The 21,198-nt window shown below is 44.1% G+C and overlaps 4 protein-coding genes across 4 annotated transcripts; 3 read left to right on the plus strand and 1 right to left on the minus strand.

Annotated features, from left to right (window-relative positions):
* Window positions 1-389: 389 nt before the first annotated feature.
* LOC311314618 (THO complex subunit 3) lies at window positions 390-1,374 on the plus strand. Its single transcript, XM_084445047.1, has one exon. The coding sequence runs from the start codon at window positions 395-397 to the stop codon at window positions 1,361-1,363; it is 969 nt and encodes a 322-aa protein (XP_084301173.1). The 5' UTR covers window positions 390-394; the 3' UTR covers window positions 1,364-1,374.
* Window positions 1,375-5,223: 3,849 nt separating this feature from the next.
* On the plus strand, window positions 5,224-7,115 carry LOC311314588 (THO complex subunit 3-like; the record flags this gene model as incomplete). The annotated part of the gene is made up of 1 exon (XM_084445012.1): window positions 5,224-7,115. The coding sequence occupies one exon, from the start codon at window positions 5,224-5,226 to the stop codon at window positions 6,190-6,192; it is 969 nt and encodes a 322-aa protein (XP_084301138.1). The 3' UTR covers window positions 6,193-7,115.
* A 2,744-nt stretch (window positions 7,116-9,859) lies between these two features.
* Window positions 9,860-12,683, plus strand: ncbp2 (nuclear cap binding protein subunit 2). The gene is made up of 4 exons (XM_084445124.1): window positions 9,860-9,987; window positions 10,700-10,881; window positions 11,308-11,446; window positions 12,381-12,683. The coding sequence occupies exons 1-4, from the start codon at window positions 9,913-9,915 to the stop codon at window positions 12,447-12,449; spliced, it is 465 nt and encodes a 154-aa protein (XP_084301250.1). The 5' UTR covers window positions 9,860-9,912; the 3' UTR covers window positions 12,450-12,683.
* Window positions 12,684-12,815: 132 nt separating this feature from the next.
* On the minus strand, window positions 12,816-19,222 carry senp5 (SUMO specific peptidase 5; the record flags this gene model as incomplete). Its single annotated transcript, XM_084443916.1, has 10 exons — window positions 12,816-14,608; window positions 15,413-15,463; window positions 15,750-15,833; window positions 16,824-16,961; window positions 17,052-17,129; window positions 17,263-17,310; window positions 17,398-17,545; window positions 17,810-17,915; window positions 18,425-19,055; window positions 19,208-19,222. The coding sequence occupies 10 exons, from the start codon at window positions 19,220-19,222 to the stop codon at window positions 14,498-14,500; spliced, it is 1,410 nt and encodes a 469-aa protein (XP_084300042.1). The 3' UTR covers window positions 12,816-14,497.
* Window positions 19,223-21,198: the final 1,976 nt, after the last annotated feature.

A 21,198-nucleotide genomic window follows, 5' to 3' on the forward strand; every position in this document is an offset into this window, starting at 1 on the left:
CATTTCCTTCTATGATTTTTGTTTTGTTTTTTTCCTCCTATGAATTGTTGCCATCAGTTTACAGTAGGTGACATTTGGGGGACGCAGCTAAAACTAGCTGGCTATGGATTTTACTTGCATGAGCCATTCCTAGTTAGTTAGCTACACAATTCAGCTACCCTATTAACTCATTTTAATGTGCTCGTCTATATCGGGGACAGTTTTTTTTATTTTTAAATAGCAATATTCCTATGCTTTGGTGACCTCTAACGTTAGAGTCGTGATAATGAAATCAGTGTTACACTACAGTTCCACTGGGCGTACATGTTTCTGGACGGCCTCCTGTAATAGCAGGACCAACTCCATTGTGCGTGTTTCCGTTTCCTCTAAGCCGCGCGGAAAGTAGCTGAGCAAAATGGCGCTGCGGTACTATCAAGAGATGCAAGACACATTCAGAAATAACAACAAAAGTCGTGAATTCCCGGCACATAGCGCAAAAGTGCATTCTGTCGCATGGAGTTGCGACGGCAGGAGGTTGGCTTCGGGGTCTTTTGACAAAACAGCAAGCGTATTTGTCTTGGAAAAAGACCGATTGGTGAAGGAGAACAACTATCGAGGCCACGGAGACAGTGTTGACCAACTGTGTTGGCATCCAACCAACCCAGACCTCTTTGTCACTGCGTCAGGGGACAAGACCATCCGCATATGGGATGTCAGGACAACCAAATGCATCGCCACTGTCAACACTAAAGGTGAGAACATCAATATCTGCTGGAGTCCGGACGGCCACACAATAGCAGTAGGGAACAAGGACGATATGATCACCTTCATTGACGCCAAGACCCATCGGTCCCGTGCTGAGGAGCAGTTCAAGTTTGAAGTGAACGAGCTCTCCTGGAACAACGACAACGACATGTTCTTTCTGACTAATGGCAATGGCTGCATCAACGTCCTCAGTTATCCCGAGTTGAAGCCTATCCAGTCCATCAATGCCCACCCTTCCAACTGCATATGCATCAAGTTTGACCCCACGGGGAAGTACTTCGCCACAGGAAGCGCAGACGCCCTGGTCAGTCTGTGGGATGTGAATGAGCTGGTGTGTGTTCGCTGTTTCTCCAGGCTGGAGTGGCCAGTAAGGACTCTGAGTTTCAGTCATGATGGGAAGATGCTGGCGTCAGCCTCAGAAGATCACTTCATTGACATAGCAGAGGTCGAGACAGGAGAAAAATTGTGGGAAGTTCAGTGCGAATCTCCAACGTTCACTGTAGCCTGGCATCCCAAGAGACCCTTGTTGGCGTACGCTTGTGACGACAAGGATGGGAAATACGACAGCAACCGAGAAGCAGGAACTGTCAAACTGTTTGGACTGCCCAACGATTCCTGAGAAGGATTCAATTGAAGCCTGTTGGGGGGGGGGGGGGGGGGGGGGGCTATTAACCATAATCTCTCAATGAGACTCAATGTTGGCAATCTTTATTTGATTTAACAATTGGGGGTAGTGATATCAATATTAAATGCCTGACAGACACAATAAATGTTACATGCCAAATGCTGTAATTCCCTCATGCCGATGCAGTGACATAATGACATCACAATGTTCTTTTTGGGACCAATACGAAAACTGTTATGTAGGGCTCAGCTCAGTTCTTTATATTTGTCTGAACATTTGTTTTTATACACAGTTTGAAAATGAGCACGCTGTTGTAGTTTATAGTTTAGTTTTTGACTTGGCCATTGTTTTTTATAATAAAATTGCCAGGTTTACGGAAAAAAAAGCCTCTTTTATAATATTTTATTCACTCAATAAATGGTGATGCTGGTGGTGACCCTTCCTCTTAATGTTTACCATCCTCTCTCAATAGCGGTGAAATAGATGCTTGACAATGAGAGAAATCATCAAATGTAACAATATTGGTTAAATGAATGCCCTTAGGCATGGGAGGCATTTACATAAAGTCTCCAGTCATATTAACTGTTCAGAAAGGCTATCGTTTCTAGACTTCAATTAGTAAGGCTGGCTGAACTACAAGTTGTGCCTGCTCAATATCAGAGTGAAATGGATTCAGGAGGCTGAGAAGAATGAGGACATTTAATAATATTGGCATGTTTATCGTCCACGTAGGTGTGGGATGGGTTTATGTCCTCCATATCAATGGGTCGAAAAAAAATACTGTTTCTGAACTTAAATTAGTGAGGCTGGCTAAACTATATTGTGTCCCCTCAAGGAACAAACATGTAATACTATCCATGTAGGGATGGGAGGCCTTCCATGTCAAAATGCTGCTGTCTCCAGAGTTCACTTAGTGAGGCTGCTACTAACTGACCAGCCTCTTCACTCTCACTCCTTCAGGTACCCCCCCCCCCCTTTACCAGCTATGACAGACACACCTCATTGAGGAGCTGCGCTTTCGACTTGATCTCCAATCACCTGTGATGACTCCGGAACACAAGCCTGTCCTCTTGTTCTGTGCCTAAAGGAGAGGCTCATGATTGTACCAGATTACTAGCTTGCACACATTGATGTTAATGTCAGTATTTTTTATCAGAGGGGGGAGATAACATGTTGAAGATGCCTTTAACCCAGTCAAGATTAAAGCCAATGAGTCTAGGTGCTTGTATAACCTCTGACCTCAGATGGAAGTAAATTAGGTTATCCTCGTGGAGGCAGGAGCCTATGCAGTCACAGAAGTGACAAGGACTTCATTGCTGTTGAGATTACTGGGGGTGACTGCCATATCAGTGAATGCTTTTGCCTGTTACATGCTTTACTATGCAGTGCTTTTTTGTTTTACTGACTTACTGTGAGGACTACTGTACTTGGCAGGTACGTGCCATGTCTGTGAACAAGTCGGGCCTTGCACATGCTGTATAAGCTAATGCCATATCAGTGAATATGCACTAGTGCTGCACTGGGACCACAGGGTCTGTGTTGTGAATGTTTGTCAGCGGGTTGTTTTCTTCATGTGTTCTCCCCAGATAGTGGACGGAAAATTACGAAAATCTGCACATTTATATAATCAGATGAGGTTTCTTGGCTGTTAATGAAATTACAGGTAATCATAGGCTGTTTTTCGCCATCGGTACTATTGGAGCCTTCTTGTAGCATTTGTATCAGCAATTCCATTCAATTTGGAGAGAAAACGACATTTGAAATCCCTTTGTCTCAACATAAATATATTTAGATTTAGAAGTGAATCAGATTGACAGAGTTCAGTAACCTAGAAATATGAGTGAAGCGCTGCAAATGAAACATATAACATCATGAATGTGACGAAGGGATAGGGTCTGATATCCTCTGTCTCTGTCCTCTGCCTGTCTAATGCTGCTCTTATGCCCGGCCTCCGTCCTAAATACTGTTTGCTTGATTTGTATTTCAAATATTTATTTTCATATGAAGCTAAACTTTACCTTTGTAGACAGCCATTTTGTCCACTTAAATGATTGTTACTATTTAGTTACCAGGCTAGTGCTTCTTAATAAGTATATGTAGGCTACTGCTTCTTCTCTCTGCTATTCTTATTGAACATCAGCATATGAAAGCTCCGGTTCTGTCAAGCCTTTTTTTTTTTTTACTGGAAGTCGTGAACCCTACCATCATATCAGTATTCTCATCATCTTGCACCTTGTACATTGCCTCAGTCAAAGCAGGCCAACAGGGGTAAGAGTGAAGTCTACAATGTTCCAGGAAATTAAGACTAGGACCATCTCTACACCGATTGTAAAACGTTAAAGAGGGTTCAGTGTGCCAAAACATAATCATGGAGAGAATAAAGTTCCCTCAGATCTTTTTCTTGTGTAACTGAAGTATTAAGAAAGTCTTGCAGGTCATTGTTCAGTGGAATTTGTCGATGGAAGCGTTGACACTAGCAGGGCAGGATGATCTTCATAGATCACCTCCTTATGACAGAACCAAGGAAAGACCTGCACGGGAACCTATTAGCAGTGTTGCATTTCACACAGAATGTGCAGTAATAAAATCATAACACTCTTTATTAAATTAGATGATCATAGATGACAAAGCTATACTAAAATGTCCCCCAACTCAGGATGAACAATTAAATTCTTTGGCCAAAAGGACAGGACAATATCTCCAGCCAGCTGAATCAGAAACCGAGAAAGGGCTGTATGACAGCCAATCAGGACTAATGCAGTGTGCATACTATGGCAGGCAGGTAGATATGGTGTAGACTATATGTTTCATACAACTCCAGACATCAAAAGCCCAGCATACAGAGTAGTTGTCAGTTTCACAGTCTTTGTTGTTCATCACTACTGACTTAATTTAATGGCCAATGTCACACCAGTGTCTTCACCATCATTTGTTTCCTCATGTGATTGCCATCTCAGTTACAGTAGGCTTCAAGGCGAGATGCGGGGGGCACGTCTTCAAAAAAAGGCAAGCAAATGATGAACATCATAATTCATTATTCTATTTAGAGAACATTGTTGTTAATTCATTTCTTTATTTGCCTCGTAGTGTCTCTGAAACCTTTTCTCATTTCCTTGACAAAAGTCTCCCGCACTCTCCTGAACCTCGTTCCGATGTCGCCCGCACCTCGGGGAATCCTTCCGCCGGTCTCTTCCCGAACCTGGCGGAGGGTTTCTGACTTCATCACCTTGGCAGAAGCGTCTCTCCCTGCGATCTGGGCTTTGGTTATTGCAAAAGCAGTGATCTGTGCTGCCCGTCGAATTGGACGAGATTCAGCTAGCTTCTCAATAACTCTGGGGTTGTTCAGTAAAGCGAATAACATACGAATGATTGCCATCTTTGCAGACGGTGATTTCCCCCCTGTAACACGAAATTATATGTTATTTCACCATGATGGCTAACACCATAAACGTTGTTCTCTCGACTCAGCCAAGGAGGTATCAGCCTGCTGCTAGCTAGCTAGCTAAACAATGACGTTTACGTACATAATGCCGTTAGCTATCTGGCTAGAGATTTCACTAGCTTCAACCATTCATAGTTAGCTAGCAGCATAATTTCGGTTACCCTACTATATCTAATTCTAATATGCTCGCCTATAACTCGGAGAATGAATGTTTATATTTCAAATAACAATTTACCTGTATGTTTGAACGTTGTTTCTTCAGGTGACCGCTAGAATCATGCTAATGAAGACCTCCGTGTTGTTCACGCTACAGTTCCAGTGGGCGAATATGTTTCTGGACGGTCTCATGTAAAAGCAGGACCAGCTCCATTATACGCGTTTCCGTTTCCTCCAAGCCAAGTAGCTGAGCAAAATGGCGCTGCGGTACTATCAAGAGATGCAAAACACCTTCAGAAATAACAACAAAAGTCGTGAATTCCCGGCACATAGCGCAAAAGTGCATTCTGTCGCATGGAGTTGCGACGGCAGGAGGTTGGCGTCGGGGTCTTTTGACAAAACAGCAAGCGTATTTGTCTTGGAAAAAGACCGATTGGTGAAGGAGAACAACTATCGAGGCCACGGAGACAGTGTTGACCAACTGTGTTGGCATCCAACCAACCCAGACCTCTTTGTCACTGCGTCAGGGGACAAGACCATCCGCATATGGGATGTCAGGACAACCAAATGCATCGCCACTGTCAACACTAAAGGTGAGAACATCAATATCTGCTGGAGTCCGGACGGCCACACAATAGCAGTAGGGAACAAGGACGATATGATCACCTTCATTGACGCCAAGACCCATCGGTCCCGTGCTGAGGAGCAGTTCAAGTTTGAAGTGAACGAGCTCTCCTGGAACAACGACAACGACATGTTCTTTCTGACTAATGGCAATGGCTGCATCAACGTCCTCAGTTATCCAGAGTTGAAGCCCATCCAGTCGATCAATGCCCACCCTTCCAACTGCATATGCATCAAGTTTGACCCCACAGGGAAGTACTTCGCCACAGGAAGCGCAGACGCCCTGGTCAGTCTGTGGGATGTGAATGAGCTGGTGTGTGTTCGCTGTTTCTCCAGGCTGGAGTGGCCAGTAAGGACTCTGAGTTTCAGTCATGATGGGAAGATGCTGGCGTCAGCCTCAGAGGATCACTTCATTGACATAGCAGAGGTCGAGACAGGAGAAAAGTTGTGGGAAGTTCAGTGCGAATCTCCAACGTTCACTGTAGCCTGGCATCCCAAGAGACCCTTGTTGGCGTACGCTTGTGACGACAAGGATGGGAAATACGACAGCAACCGAGAAGCAGGAACTGTCAAACTGTTTGGACTGCCCAACGATTCCTGAGAAGGATTAAATTGAAGTTTGCCGGAGCCCGCAGATTCAGAAAACTGTAACCAAGATTTTATAGAATGATATGAATTTTGAAAATATTTGAGGGGGATTGATATAAATATTTGATGTAAACAATAAATGACATAAACAATAAATGTTACATGCCAAATGCTGTAATCCACTCATGTCGTTGAGTGAACTGTGAATAAGTCCTGTAATATGGATGGATATACAGTGACAATGGAATTACAATGTTCTTTTAGGATTACCAGGGAAACTTATGAACCAGGTTCTGCTCAGTTCTGTACATTTGTCTGAACATTGTTTGCTTCTGTTTTTACACAGTTTGAAATTGAACATGCTGTTGTAGTTTATATGTTTGAATTGCATATTGTCTTATATAAAAAAAATTATATAAATACAATTGTCATGTTTATGGTACAAAAAAAAACCTCAATAGTAATAACAGTAACAAACTGGTTTTCCGCTGGAAAAGCTCGGTAATGCAATCTGGCTGGCTAAACTACACATTGTGCCACCTCATTCTGAACTTGAAACACCTGTGTGGACGATAAACATACCAATATTTGTACATATTCTTGTTCTACTCACCCCCTGAATCCATTTCACCCCCATATTTGTAGTTTAGCCAGCCTCACTAATTAAATGTTCAGAAACAAGCTTTACAGCACACACTGCACTCCCTGTACATAACACCGCTCACCCACCACACTACACTCTGCACCACACCCCATTCTGTATATAGTACGTACACTGGAATCGTGTCTCCCCCTTTATTTTTTAACAGTATATTGTAATTTGTACATTGCACTGCATTTTGTTGCACTGTTTTTACTATTTTGTATTTGCAATGTTTTTTGTATGGTTCTGCACGGTCATGTCTTTGTACTGTCCTGTCCTGCACCCTTTCCTCTATTGTCTACAATTGCGTATACCTTAACCCTAGGCAAATTTCTAGTGTGTGTGAATCATATACATCGCAATAAACAGATGAGTCTCGGAACAGCAGTATTTTTTACCCCCAGTTGATGGATAGGACATATTGAGGGGGCACAATTTGTAGTTCAATCAGCCTCACTAATTTAACCTGATTGATGTAAATAATAAATAGTTTTCGTTGATTATTTAAGTTATTTGTCTCCGTAATCATATTTTTGTGTGGCTGTAAGCCAGCGCACCTACGATAGTGTTTGTCCGGTTATCACTCCCTCCCTCCATTGAATGTTGACCTGCATTTCTCTGTTGACATCATGGATGTATTAATAGAACAACATTGGCATGACACTAGAACGCTTCAATACCAGAGTAACGACACATTGGTCAGGCAGAAAGTTGGTATCGCGCCTCTAGTGGCGGGATATGGGCATTGCATTTGTGACAAATAATTCACTCATGTTCGTATTGTTGTATTGGAGCCGACCAGGAATAATTCTATTGCCACCACAAAGTGAACCACAAAGCTTCACCAGCATCAGTGACCCATTTACAGGTAAATATTAACATAATAGTGGTCATTAATTGTTGTATCATGAATGCCTGATGGGGAATACGCCCACTCGACACAGGTGATTTAGAGAGGTACAGACTTTGGATAGACTTTTTTTTGTTTGTACATTCATAACTTGTTTAAGATAATTGTATAAGACATAAGCTACAACATCACAGTTCAGTAATGAGATGTTTTTGTTTGACCCGGCTAAAGGATGTCCTTTTATTGAGCTGTAGCATGAACACACTGGTTGGTTCTCTGTAGCCTCTATCAACTGAGCCTTTTACGAAGCTGTCAGTACTATGCCTTCCTGCAGGACTACCTGGTGAAGGAGGACCTGCTGAATGCTCTTTACTGCAAGTTCATCAACCAGGTCAATGAGGTGGGTATGGATGTGAACCAAGCCATATCCCACCCCTACACCCAGAGTCTGGTCCAGTATGTCTGTGGCCTGGGCCCCAGAAAAGGTTCCCACATGCTCAAGGTAAACCAATACTGTATAGCACAAAAGGAGGGCCAGAATGGGACCCTGTGTACTGTAGTTATGTATCGAGTGGAGTATCCTATTTTAGACCTCACTGTGTTTGACTACCTTACTTGTCTGTGGTTGTGTGTGTGTGTGTGTGACTTGACCCTGTAATTCTAATTTTTCTTTTCAGAATCAGCCACCAAGTGTGTGTGTCAAGATCCCGCAGAGTGTTCCAAAGACTCCGACCACCTCTGTGTCACTCCAGGAGATTGGCTTGTTGTTGTGACAATGACAGGATATGAGTTCGGGGCTCAGGGGTGCAGGGGGGAGGAGGTCAGTGTAGTCAGTGTTGAGGCCTGTCTGCCATGAGAGGTCAGTCACTATGGTTACAAACGTACAACTGTACTACTGATGCACTGATCCCTATAGTATTGCACTGTAAAGAGGGGTATTCCCCTTTCTAACACTTGTACTGTACATAGACATATCTAATGTGTTCCCGATGTCTTCATCAAAAGAGGTTTTTAAGTGAACAGTGCAGTCTGCATGCATGCCAGTATTGTTGGAGTTTGATTGTATCAATTGATTGTATGAGTGATTGATTGAGTGATTGAGTTGTCTTACTTGTGATAGATAACATCAGTCACTTATTTCATCTATATTGGGCTGCACCCTACACCCAAAGACATGCTTTGACAAAGGCTTGAAACGTGTCAGCGTAATTTATTGCCAACAATACATCGTGAAATGGAATCAAAACCGTCTTTGATCCTCATTGTGCTGCTCGGCATGTTCTTTTCAAGACAGCGACTCTTTGGATACCTAATGTAAATAAAAAGGAGCGCTTATGTCCCCTGCTTAACATGTTAACACAATGATTTGATATGTCCATTCTAGTCATGTTGTAGTCAAAGAGCTCAGTATTTTGACAAATTGAGCTCAGTGTTTTGACAATGCAATAACTGAAAACAGTCATTAATAAAATATTTCAATCACAGATCAGAAGCTTCTCTTTTTCATAATTGTACAGTATTTTCTAAAGAATTACCAGAAATCTGTTCAATGGTCTATCAAGTTATTTGAAAACAATGGAACATTGACTTTATTATAATTATGTAGGCTACTGTATGTACCTTATTATATTAGGTTGAGTGTAATATAATGTTGTTGGCCCTTACTGTAACACTTATTAACACTAACTAGCTGCTGCAGTGCTTATTACATGCATTTGCACATTAGCTGTTTATTATCCATTATAAAGCACATATTGACGCCTTATTTATTTCACATGATCATATCTACAACTAGTAGGCCATTATGTCAATAACTTCCTAATTGCTTATGAAGGTAAATAGGCAAGTTGTTGTGCATGAATTATGATCCCAATAATAGCAGTATAGTGTCTAGTTTGTCCAATCACTTGTCGTGAATGGCAAAAGTAGTTTGAATCTACTAGGCGAAATGACGTTGCAGATATCTAAAATTAGAGTTTTGCCTAGTCAAAATTATGTTGCAGATATCAGCAACGAATATCAGTCTACTTAATAAATGTTAAAACGGCTTGCCATAGTATTGCAGCGCTCTAGGTCAAATCACCATAAGTTTTGCGTGACCCTTATTTTGAAATCCCTGGCAAGAACGCTACCGGATATGAGTTGAGGTTCTCACTGCTCGGCAGCAAGAGCTGCCTGCTGCTTGTTGTTAGCCAGCTAGCTAAGAGTAACCACCACGTTTCTGTTCGGCAACAGTCAAAATGTCGATTAAATTGAATGCACTTCATAGCGACTCGTACGTTGACATAAGCCAATACAGAGACCAGCATTTTCATGTAAGTTAAATGATAGAATTACGAGCATAGCAAGTCATTGTTTAGTCATTTGTTAACAAACGGTAATGGCATGCATTCCCAGCTCTGTACGTTAATGCGATGTTCTAACAGTATTATATCTTCCGACACACATATATGCATTTATACATCCCAAAATGCTGTATGCTGTATAGATAAATTACATCGTGCGGTATTGCGCCATAATTATGTCGTAATAAGTGAAATTAGCGTTGAGTGACTTCGCTAGGCGAGGTACCGAGGTTCACGTTAGGAGGCTCGTTAGTTAAAGCTAACTCTCTACTCTGATATACAGAGAACAGGCGTGAGACAAAGGAAAACCCTGACTGACTAAATGAGTGGAAAAACATAACGAATGAAGACGCTTCCGTAAAAGGCAGGCATGATACAATTAAACAATTAACCTCCATCCAATTAACATTATATCACTCTCTTTGGCAAGTATTAAAAATGCTGATTAGGCCCAGTTGACCTCGATTTTGGATCAAGATGGCAAGAGGGAAATATCTAAGTGCTTGTTTTAAAATTCATATTGCACAGCACACAAGTAGGATTTTGTTTTTTGCGTTATTAAATGAAGACATTGTAGAGGCGAACACTTAAGAAGCCGGAGCTGATGGTCACATCATCTGATGACTTCTCTCACTATTATCCCAGTTTCTGTGAACGTTACCAAGTTTTCTCTTCGCCCCAGGGTAATCGATATGAGCAGGAGAAGCTGCTGAAGCAGAGTAACACGCTCTATGTGGGAAACCTGTCCTTCTACACCACCGAGGAGCAGGTGTACGAGCTCTTCTCTAAGAGCGGAGACGTCAAGAGGATCATCATCGGCCTGGACAAGGTGAAGAAGACGGCCTGTGGGTTCTGCTTCGTCGAGTATCCTTCACTCATGGGTTTGGGACTAGCCCCACTGGGACAAAGTATAACTAGTAGACGGTGTGTCCCAGTTTAGGGCTTCGTTGGGACAGCTGGTCAGAGCTGCTTAGTGTGGGTCTGCTAGAGTTCAAGCAGTGAGATCAAACTCGACTCCTTGTAAGATGTGATTGACCTTGCCAACTGAACTGCCTTTAAATTGAATAGATCCCCTAAAGTATAAGCTTTATCCTACATACATACATATTAATAGCTCCACTTAAGTGTAGGCTATTCCCACATATAGCACTCAGGACCGGCTGAAACTAGACAGGTTCAATGTGTTTGAGAGGATTATCATATGATAATGTGTCCCAGCAGGTCTGCTCTCTTAATCTCTCTGATCCAGCATTCAATCTGAACCTAGACCTTAACGAGGCCGTACTCTAGGTACTACTCACGGGGCGACTCTGAGCACGCCATGAGGTTCATCAACGGCACGCGACTGGACGACCGCATCATCCGAACAGACTGGGACGCTGGTTTCAAAGAGGGCCGGCAATACGGCCGCGGCAAGTCAGGTGGTCAGGTGAGTCCAGACACAGGGGAGGGGCATGTTCTCATGGTGTGTGATCGGCATGTGATTGGTAGCTGGGACACAAAACTCTGCAGTGTACTGTAGGTGACCTGGAACATGCCCTGGGTAACACACTGAGGGAATAAAACAATCGTATCTTCCCGATATTACTGTCGTCTTCTTGAGGAGACAGCACAGTCTTTAAGTGAACTGTGCCACCCTGTCATAGACCCAAGGGATAGTTAGGCCGAGCCTAATCTCAGACGAACATGTAGGGGTGCTCTGATTCCACTAAGCCACGATCCGATTCCTGGGGTCACGATCCGATTCCAGAATCGATTCTCAATGGATTTTCTACAAAGACGGATTTTAGGATCTACTCCAGTCCGATATGTGCTAAGAAAGTGGAATATAGCAGAATAAAGGGTATAATATTATGTAGTTTTATATTGCAATAGCACACGAAGGCAAGTCTAAGACAAAAAAAGTCACATTTATTAATGGCATGCTGAACTTGACATTGTGTCAAGTATAACAGTCATGAACCTTAAACTTCCAGTATTTCTCAATTCAGTCAGTGACCATGCTGAACTTGAATAAAACAAGGAAAGTATTTATCTTCAATTTCAAGTATTTCTCAATTCACAGTTAGTTTGCTGAACTTAAATAAAACATTCAAATATTTCTCAAGTTAAAGTGCTCAGGAGAGAGAGGAGAAAAAAAAGAATTGATTCTTGTGAGTTGGGAATCGATTCAGGAATCGTGACATTAAGAATCACGATCCTTTCAAGAATCGATTCTTTGGAGCACCCCTACGAACATGTATCTTCAGTGGAGAGAATCTTTCATTGCGTGTGTTATGTACAGTAGTCCAGAGATTTGGCTCCTGAGCTGTGCTCGGGTCAAACTGTCCCCCTAGTTGACTGTTCTGTATTTCTCTCCCCAGGTCAGGGATGAATACAGACAAGACTACGACCCTGCCAGGGGAGGTTACGGGAAAGTAGTATCTCGATAGTGTGAGTTATTAGTTGAACCATAGTTGGTGGTAGAAGCTCATCATCTCTACCACAGCCTGAGGGAGTAGTGATGCATTTTTTTAATTTTTATTTTAGTGTTTTCTGTCCTGTATATATATATTTTTCTCCTGTTGGAGCTCTGTGCTGGTTGACACCTGCTACTGTAGAAATGCTGTATCTGTAGTGAGCTAGCTTCATCAGACTGAGGGACAGGTGTTGTCATCCACTCAATTTCACCCAAATGGAGTATGGTTTGTTTACTAATAAACATACTTTTTTATATATACAAATGATCTGTTTCCTCTTACTCGTGATGGGGTCAAAGAACAGGACATGTCAATGTCAGGTTTATTGTTATACTTCAAGTAACTTTACAAAATCCATAAGATGACCATACATACACGTATTCTACAGTTAGCTTAAGCAGTCAACATTGACAGGCCCACTTAAGTTGCCATTACCACTCCAGTTCCCATTACACTGGCTCCATGCCATAGTCACAGTAGTACTGCTTTATGTAATAAAAAATATAAAAACATAAGGCCATCAGGTAGCACACGTCTCACTCCCTCCTGTGGGGTTGTGGTCTGGGTGTCCTGTCACTGTTCCCAGAGGCCTGTCGGCAATCAGTCTAGTAGAACGAACACACCAAGCCGATTGGTGTGGAAGCCTCTAAAACAGCTAGCCGCTTTGGGGTGTGTGTGTGGGAGGGGATCTACAAATTCAACTGTTTAAGATTTAGAACTGCATGGAAGATAGCCTGGGTGAGCACTGAGCTTGTGTCCTAAAATAGAACTTAAATATACTAAAAACATACAAGTGAACTAATATTGGGACAGTTGCACCATCTACAATATATTAACTGTCAGAACTAAATTACTGTACCTGAAGAATGGACTCAGGCTCAAACACGGAATTAGCCCTGATAACACGGCTAGCTTGCTATTGAGAATTCAAACAAATTGAACAACATAATCAAAACCAGACAGAATTTGTGAACACAAGTCGAACCAATATACTCAAAAGAGAATGCTGCTGTGACGATCAACGCATCATATTATACCAGGAATAATCCTGGTCCCAGATGGGTACGTGCAATATTGACCATGCCAACTGGCCGGCCAATCACACAGGGACCAGCCTAATCTAGGTGTTAAAACCTTGTATTCTATCAATAACGTGAAATACAGTGTGTACTAACAATGTCTTCTACATGCACTGCCAGCCAGTCAAGATAGCCTCCGTTAATAATAATTTCAATAATAAAATATGAATCTGGTTGTTCAAACAGTAGCAGAAAGTGTGTGTGTGTGTGTTTAGGAGGCCATGCTCAGTAACCCGTAGTGACTGTCCCCCACCTCCCCCTGCATGCTGGTCCACGTATCAACAGCTAGCCTCATATCTACAGCTAGCTTTGATGCTAATCCTGGAGTTCGTCTGGACAAGCAAACCATCAGAGAGAAGTCTATCAGTAAGCAACCGTTTCTACAGTTACATTCAATGACCCAGCTAGTCCTCCACATGCCCCCCTCTGTCTGCACCACACTACTGGCAGACACAGCAGGATATATATAGATATATATATATCAAACTAGATCCTTCAAGTTTCGTGTATACATTTAAGATGTCCATTCTGCCATTCTCGATTCAGTAGCAGAAGTGAGGAAAAAAAGTTATAAAACACAAGTCTGTTCCGGGTCGTGGACAGCAGCGCAGGCGTCGTGGTGAGTGTGTGTGTGAGGGGGGGGGGGGGGCGTTCCGCTTCAGAATGGTAAAATCAACAAAAAAACACCCAAGTTAAAAGTGACCAATCAGAAAGCCTTGGGGCTCCTCGGAAGAAGAGTAGTTCATAGTTTCTGTGTCCGTCTCACTGGCCAGAGTCACCTCGTGTCCAGAAGATCCCCGGCCGCGCGGACCAGTCTGGTCAGACAGTAGAGGGTCGATCTGATTGGACATTACTAGAGCCCCTTGGGACAGTGAGGGTCAATCTGATTGGACAGTGCTGGTGTTCCAGCTCCCGCCCTGGGCCCTCTTGACCCCGGGTCCGTCAGGCGCTCAGGCCACAGTCACACAGCTCCTTGTAGATCCTCTTGCGGACCCTGGGCATGTCCTCCTGGCTGAACTGCAGAGGCTCCCTCAGCGCCAGACACCTGCAGTACTGACCGACACACAGACAAGACAGCGGTAAGAAAATAGAGGAAAACAGGTCCCCGCAAAGGAAATAACGGTATAAACACTCAAATGAACCCCAGACACTGTCCTTGTATTTTATTTCCTTTGGGTGCACTGTGGAATGTTTAAGTGAGTTTGGTGCTGGATGCTAGCCGGTAACATTGCATTGTGCTACCAGTAAGAAGACGTAAATGCTAAAACGAGGAACAGCATGGAAGTAGATGGAAAAAAATGATCTTGATCAATCATACAACTTGGTAAGTCGAAAATGAGGCCCTATGTCCAAAATTCCAAACTATCGCTTTAAAGTCACAAATGAAAAAAGCATTCTGTCCCATTTTGGTTCACATAATTGGTCATAGTGTTCACCTATTCAACGATGTATGCCAAAAAATTAAAAAATTCTACTTTTGTTGTAATCTTATATCAAAGTTTATACTTTCTTACTTCCTGGAAAACAGTAGGTCACGTGCAATTACGACACCTGGTACCTTAGATTTTAGGCCAATAATCTCACGACATCCACCCTGTCAATCAAAACTACTCTGCAGCTTCAAGTGTTGAATATCCCGCCCGCTCGATAACGGTCCAATGAAATTCATCTAAACGTATGTCCCGCCCTTGCAGCCCGTTTCAGGCGGAAATACGTCAAAGTACGGAAGCAAGATATTCTCCAACTTCCCTTTCGGTGCGACTTTAATGGATTTGCCAGAGTGGTGGTGCTGACAGGTCTTTTGGAGAGGAAGAGGAAGTATCGTAGATGAGACGGATGTAGCAAAGCCTGTCTCACCTCCAGGACGAACACGCCACAGTCACTGTCATTCCTCTGCTGAGGAATACCCTGAGGAGACAACCAATCACAGTCAGATGCCTTGAGATGACAACGCCCCACAGCCAATCACAACCTGCAATCTATATCATGAATAATAGCAATGCACAGTCCACTGTCTACCTTCATTGAATATAGTTAGTTATTAATGGTTTACAATTAACCTCGACTACATAGACCTACTTCACTGGGATGTCTCTCTGTCTCTCTCTCACACACACACACACACACACACACACACACACACACACACACACACACACACACACACACACACACACACACACACACACACTACCTTGTTCACTATCAGCTTCCAGCCCTTCTGGTAGACAGCCTGCTTCTTCTCCTTGGCCTCAGACAGGATGTACCTCAGGATGTTCTGTGGGCAGAGAGAGGGGCCCAGGTCAGAGGTCACACATCAGTGTCTTTCTCTACTGCTGTAAACACCCAGATTTCCCATCCTGGGGATTATTAAAGTTATATCTTATACAACGGCTTGTGTGAATAATCAATTGTGATTGGCTGAGAGGTATGCATTATTTCTGCACCACGCCGGTATATACGCCCAGCAACTCACCGTAATTCAAGATATGACCTAGCAACCCAAACAATGGCAACCCAAGGCAACCAAAACTACAGTAATGCCATACTGTACCTGATATTGCTATCTAGCCATGAGCAAAGTGTAGGATACTGCATACTTGCTGTGCAACATATCAATGTCCAGTTGTCAAATCTAATTGCCAACAAACTGTTTATGATAGCCAGACACCTCATTGGCCCCCAATTTTTTCCATGTCATACTGTCACTGTCAGTTGTACAGTAGCCTCAAGTACATTTATTGTAAGTTGGATTGGTCTAGGCGAGTGATAACGTCATGAAGTTAGATTTGGGTGGAGGGCTACAAAAGTTACTGTTTGTTATGGAAATGGTATAACTCTAGCCATTAATTATCAACTTTTCAAACTCAAAGCTAATATGAGCAATATAATTTATTTTGTTTTCTGTTGAAAGGCCGGTGTATAAGCGGGATAATGATCTAGGGGACAGACGTTGCGCTTTAAATTACCTCACTATCTCTGCGTTGGTCATTTTAACAGCGCAATGCCCGGCCCTGCATACATTATCCCTTATCAGGGACAGGTACAGCACACACAATCTGAGGATGCACCCTCCCTCCCTCCCTCCCTCCCTCCCTCCCTCCCTTCCTTCCTTCCTTCCTTCCAGTACTCTTCTGACAATACATGGTTGTTTGCAGTGAGACTTGCTTTAACCAACCAATCATTATGTTTGATCAATGATGATCTCAAGGAAGGAAGGATACATTCGGAGAGTTTTCCAGCTGGAAGCCTGGGTGTTGAGACTCACGTCGACAGTGTGTTTGAAGACGATGCCCTGCGAGTCGTAGTAGTTGATGTGCTGGCTGGTCATGTCCACCGTGATCAGAGACCAGTGGATCTCCAGGTGGATCGGTATTAACAGCAGCCTCTTGGAGAACAGATCAACCTAGAACGCACACAAATATACGTTACCCTATGTTCACACAGTGAAGCACACATACACACACAATTGATTGGTGACCCGATGAGACATCACCTTTTTAGTCCACCTCTTAACTCCTTCATAGCCTTTGGCCACAAGCTGTCTGTGGAAGAAGCTGTTGAAGAAGTGAATCTGCAGGAGAGACAGCCAAGTGACCATGGGAACAAGGGAAAAGTAAGCACAGCGCGCGGGTGTGCACCCAAACACACAGATATGTAGAAGCTAATACAAATTTAAAGTGGAGATGCGGGGAACCTGTTTTTACCTTGTGCTGAGTTGCTTCCATGATCAGTTCTCCATACATGTTAATGACCTGGGAACAGAAGCACACGACAAACATGCTATCATCCATCCATCTAATACATCTATTCGTTCATTGGCTCATCCCGCCATGTCCTACCTGGTCGTTGACCCAGTTTTGTTCGTCCAGTGTGCTCAGGTCCTCCAGGGTGAGGGTGTGTTTGTTATAAGTCACCATGAACGACATCATCGGGGCCGAGGCCAACCCCTCCTTGTACCTCGCCACCTCCGAATGGATGTTCAGCGTCCTGCTCCCGTAGAGAGAGTGAGGAGTCACACCAGAGTATACATCTAGTCCACCACTGTCAGAATTCAGCCACCAAAGTTGAATAAGAGCATATTACTGTTTTCTACAGTCACTGACAGACACTACACAGTACAGACACTACACAGTTTTTCAATGTCAGATAGTGTATTCTGTATGGTCAGCCTCATCAGGTCAGCTAGCGGCATACACACGTTTAGACCAGGAAGCTGAATGGAGCCAAGGTTCAGATCCAGAGTGGACTTACTTGTTGTTGAGTTCAGAGTTGCATGTCTTCTTTAGGTGCTCAAGAACATCATTTTCACTCAGGGGGATGAAGCTTCCATACTTCATATAGAAGTGCTCCAGGAACTCTGAGATCCAGAGAGGGAGGGACACAGGCATTACTAACATTACATACACAGACCTGCACTCTCTCACTCACGCACGCACATACAATAATTTAATAACACATTAAAGGTGCAGTATGCGGTTTGTGATTTCCTGTTAGACTTAGGAAAATTTTGGAAAAGATTTTGAAAAATGCAACCAACATGTCCCTCCCTTCAGGCCTCCCTCCAAAGACACTCCTCCAGACTGGGGGAAAACAAATGACACTAGCTAGGCAGGTAGTAGGTAGGTTGACAGACAGGTACACCATCCAATCATTTCAAGTAGGCAACTCAAAATGATTGGACACACTAATTACAGTCCTGTGACTTCCACATATTTCAGATTTATTTCATTTTAGTGTCAGAGCACTTTATTTACCGATTGCTGTCGGGATGTAATGAGAATTTGAAAAGAAATATACCACAAAGTGCTTCTGAGCCAAATCGCATACTGCACCTGTAAAAAGACAACGTGTGTCCAGGGTTCCTACCGTGGACGATCTCTCTGATTCCTTCATGGCTGTGGTCAGCAGGGTGGGGCTGGGGCGTGGACGGCTGGGCCGAAGGGGCCTCGTCCTCCTCCTGCACCCATGTCCCCGGCTTGCAGTAATTACAGTGGTCCCACATAGCATAGGGGTGGAGGGTGGTGCGCAGGACAATGGGGCCGGGGGGCATGGCGGACTGAGTCGATGGTTCCACCTCCATGGGGGTCCCGGGCGGTGCGGACTGGTCTGGGGCGGGTGGGGGTGCCGGCGGAGGAGGAGGAGGCAGTGGCGGTGGTGTCGGCGTGGTACCGTTGGACAGAGCGGCAGTGCCGTCTGTCTGAGCCGGCGGCTGCTCCACCTCCATACCACAGTCAGGTCTGTCGGAGCCGCAACGCTCACTCTCCTGCTGCTTCACCCCGGAGCCGGCCACCTCCGCTTCTAGCCAGGGCCCGGACACGCCGGGGCCAGACACCCCCTCGGCCTGCCGCTCCGGCTCGGCGGTCCGCTCCGACACACAGTCCCTTCCCTGTTCCCCTGCAGGGTGTGTCGGCGACTGGTTCGCCTCTTGCGCCGCCGTGGCGTCTCCGGCCCACCCCTCGCCGGTCCCCTCCACCTGCCCTGCGGTCTTCACAACGTTCTTCAAGGGCAGATGATCAAGTTTCCTTCTGGGCGTGTTTTCCCCTAGGTCCAGGGCTCCGCCTCTACCAGTGTGACCCCTCCCCCTGCCAGGATTACCCCTCCCCCTCCCAGACAGACCCCTCCCCCTACCCCTGCGGTGTGGTGTCTCACCCCGGTTCTTCTCATCGTGGCCTTTACCATTGGGTCCGCAGCAGTCACATGACTTGGGTGTCCGCTTCCTCCCAGAGGAGCGCCCGTTGACGGCCCCCTGCTGCTCCGGGAACGGAGCTGGAGTCTGAGGTGTTGGCGTGAGGGGCACTGAGCCGTTGTGTACCATGGCTCTGTCCTCAGCCCCTACCCCATCCCCCCTCTGCTCCTCCTGGGCAGAGCTCCTCGCTCTCAGAGCTCCGTCACCATGGACCTACCCACCACGACAAGTTATGTGTGTGTGTGTGTGTGTGTGGGCTGTCAGTAGATGGCTTGCAGATGCGAACCTCAGGCGTGATAGATATCTTTCAGCAGCTCTCTAGGTAGGAAGGGCTAACGATAGCTGTCTGGGACAGGGTTTCTGTAGGAATGCGGACGTGCTACATCACACATTCAGTCCTGTGTGTCTCAGAAACTAATTTTGTGGCAGTGTCTTCTCACATGTGCCAAGTAGGACGCTGCATGCAAACACAGAGAGAGCTGCGTTAGTTAACAGTGGGACAAAATAATGTAGCAGTCGTTGAATAATATGATGCTAGAATGTAAATATGATCTGCTCTGTTTTTATCCAAATGCTTTCTTTCTGCTTTCTATATGCATGTATTTCCCTTTAAATATCTAACTACTATCCAACGAAACACTGCGAAGCATAAACGTGGAAGTTCTGCAATTAGTCGAGAACGATAGTCTATCATTGAAGCTTTCTGACCGAGGCTATAGTCACGTACACTTTGTGCGTATTAGCACCGACATCATGGTCAATGCATTCTATCCGTCTTTCGCTATCTACTGTATTTGTTTAAACACATCTGTAAGCCTTCTAAGTAGAGGAACCACAACAAAAGCAAGTATGCGACACAAATTAATTTCCAAGACTTTCTGTTAAAAACGTGTCACGTAGCTAGCATTAAATATATTGTTTCGATTCGTTCCCTCAATAATACAAATAGTGTCGAACACAGTGAATGAAAAAAACAACATAATGCATTACCTGATTTTGTATAATAATACAAGTTTCACCGCTACCACGATTTCAGACGACAATTTGTGGCCAAACAATCCAGGTTGCTGTCGCTTGTTGATTACGTCACATCTATTGGCAGATATGCAAAGCCATTTCCGCCCCCTAGTGGACGGGTGGCGTAGAGCGGCGAAGCACGCGCAAGAAGAAAATGCAGGCTATACTACAACAATCATGTTGATTGTGCAAATCAAATTGAAACAGGTCAGCTTGTTAATGATAATAAGCGAAGGAGGTATGCACACGCAGTAACATCTAAAAGTATAGGGTTATCAAGTATAGATAGGCAACATTTAATTGATGAACAACAAATAGCATGCTGTAGAATTGATATATTTTCTGTATGCTGGGTGTTTGATGTTTGGAGCTTTATGAAGCATCCACAGCTTATCTACCTGCCTGCCATGGTAGGCTATGCACACTATTAGTCCTTATTGGCTGTCGTGCAGCCCTTTCGTATTCAGCTGTCTGGGGATTTGTATTGTCCTGTCCTGTTGTCCAAATAAATTAATTGTTCATCAAATTCTGATTCAGATACCTTTATTGTTACACCATATGTAGCCTACATGTACAAGGAAGTACAATTCCTGGGTTCTGACTCCCCAACCTTGTAGCAACAACATAATAACAACACAAGATAATGACAGTGAAGGAGAATAATACATAATAGTAATAAAAGCCATGGCTACAATAGTAATAAAATGGTGCAATACAGCATAATAGACGGCTATATATAGATTCCACTGAACCTGCCAGTGCCAGATTGTTTCATCATACTTCAGTTACCGGTACACCAGAAAAAGATCTGAGGGACTTTTGATTATGTTTTGGTAGACTGCATCCTCTTTGACATTTTACAGTCGGTCCAAGTCTTAATTTTCTGGAACGTTCTAGACTATTGGCCTGCTTTGACTGAGGCAATGTACAAAGTACA

The sequence above is a fragment of the Borostomias antarcticus genome (genome assembly GCF_949987555.1).
Source record: "Borostomias antarcticus genome assembly, chromosome: 10".
Classification (NCBI taxonomy): Eukaryota; Metazoa; Chordata; class Actinopteri; order Stomiiformes; family Stomiidae; genus Borostomias; species Borostomias antarcticus.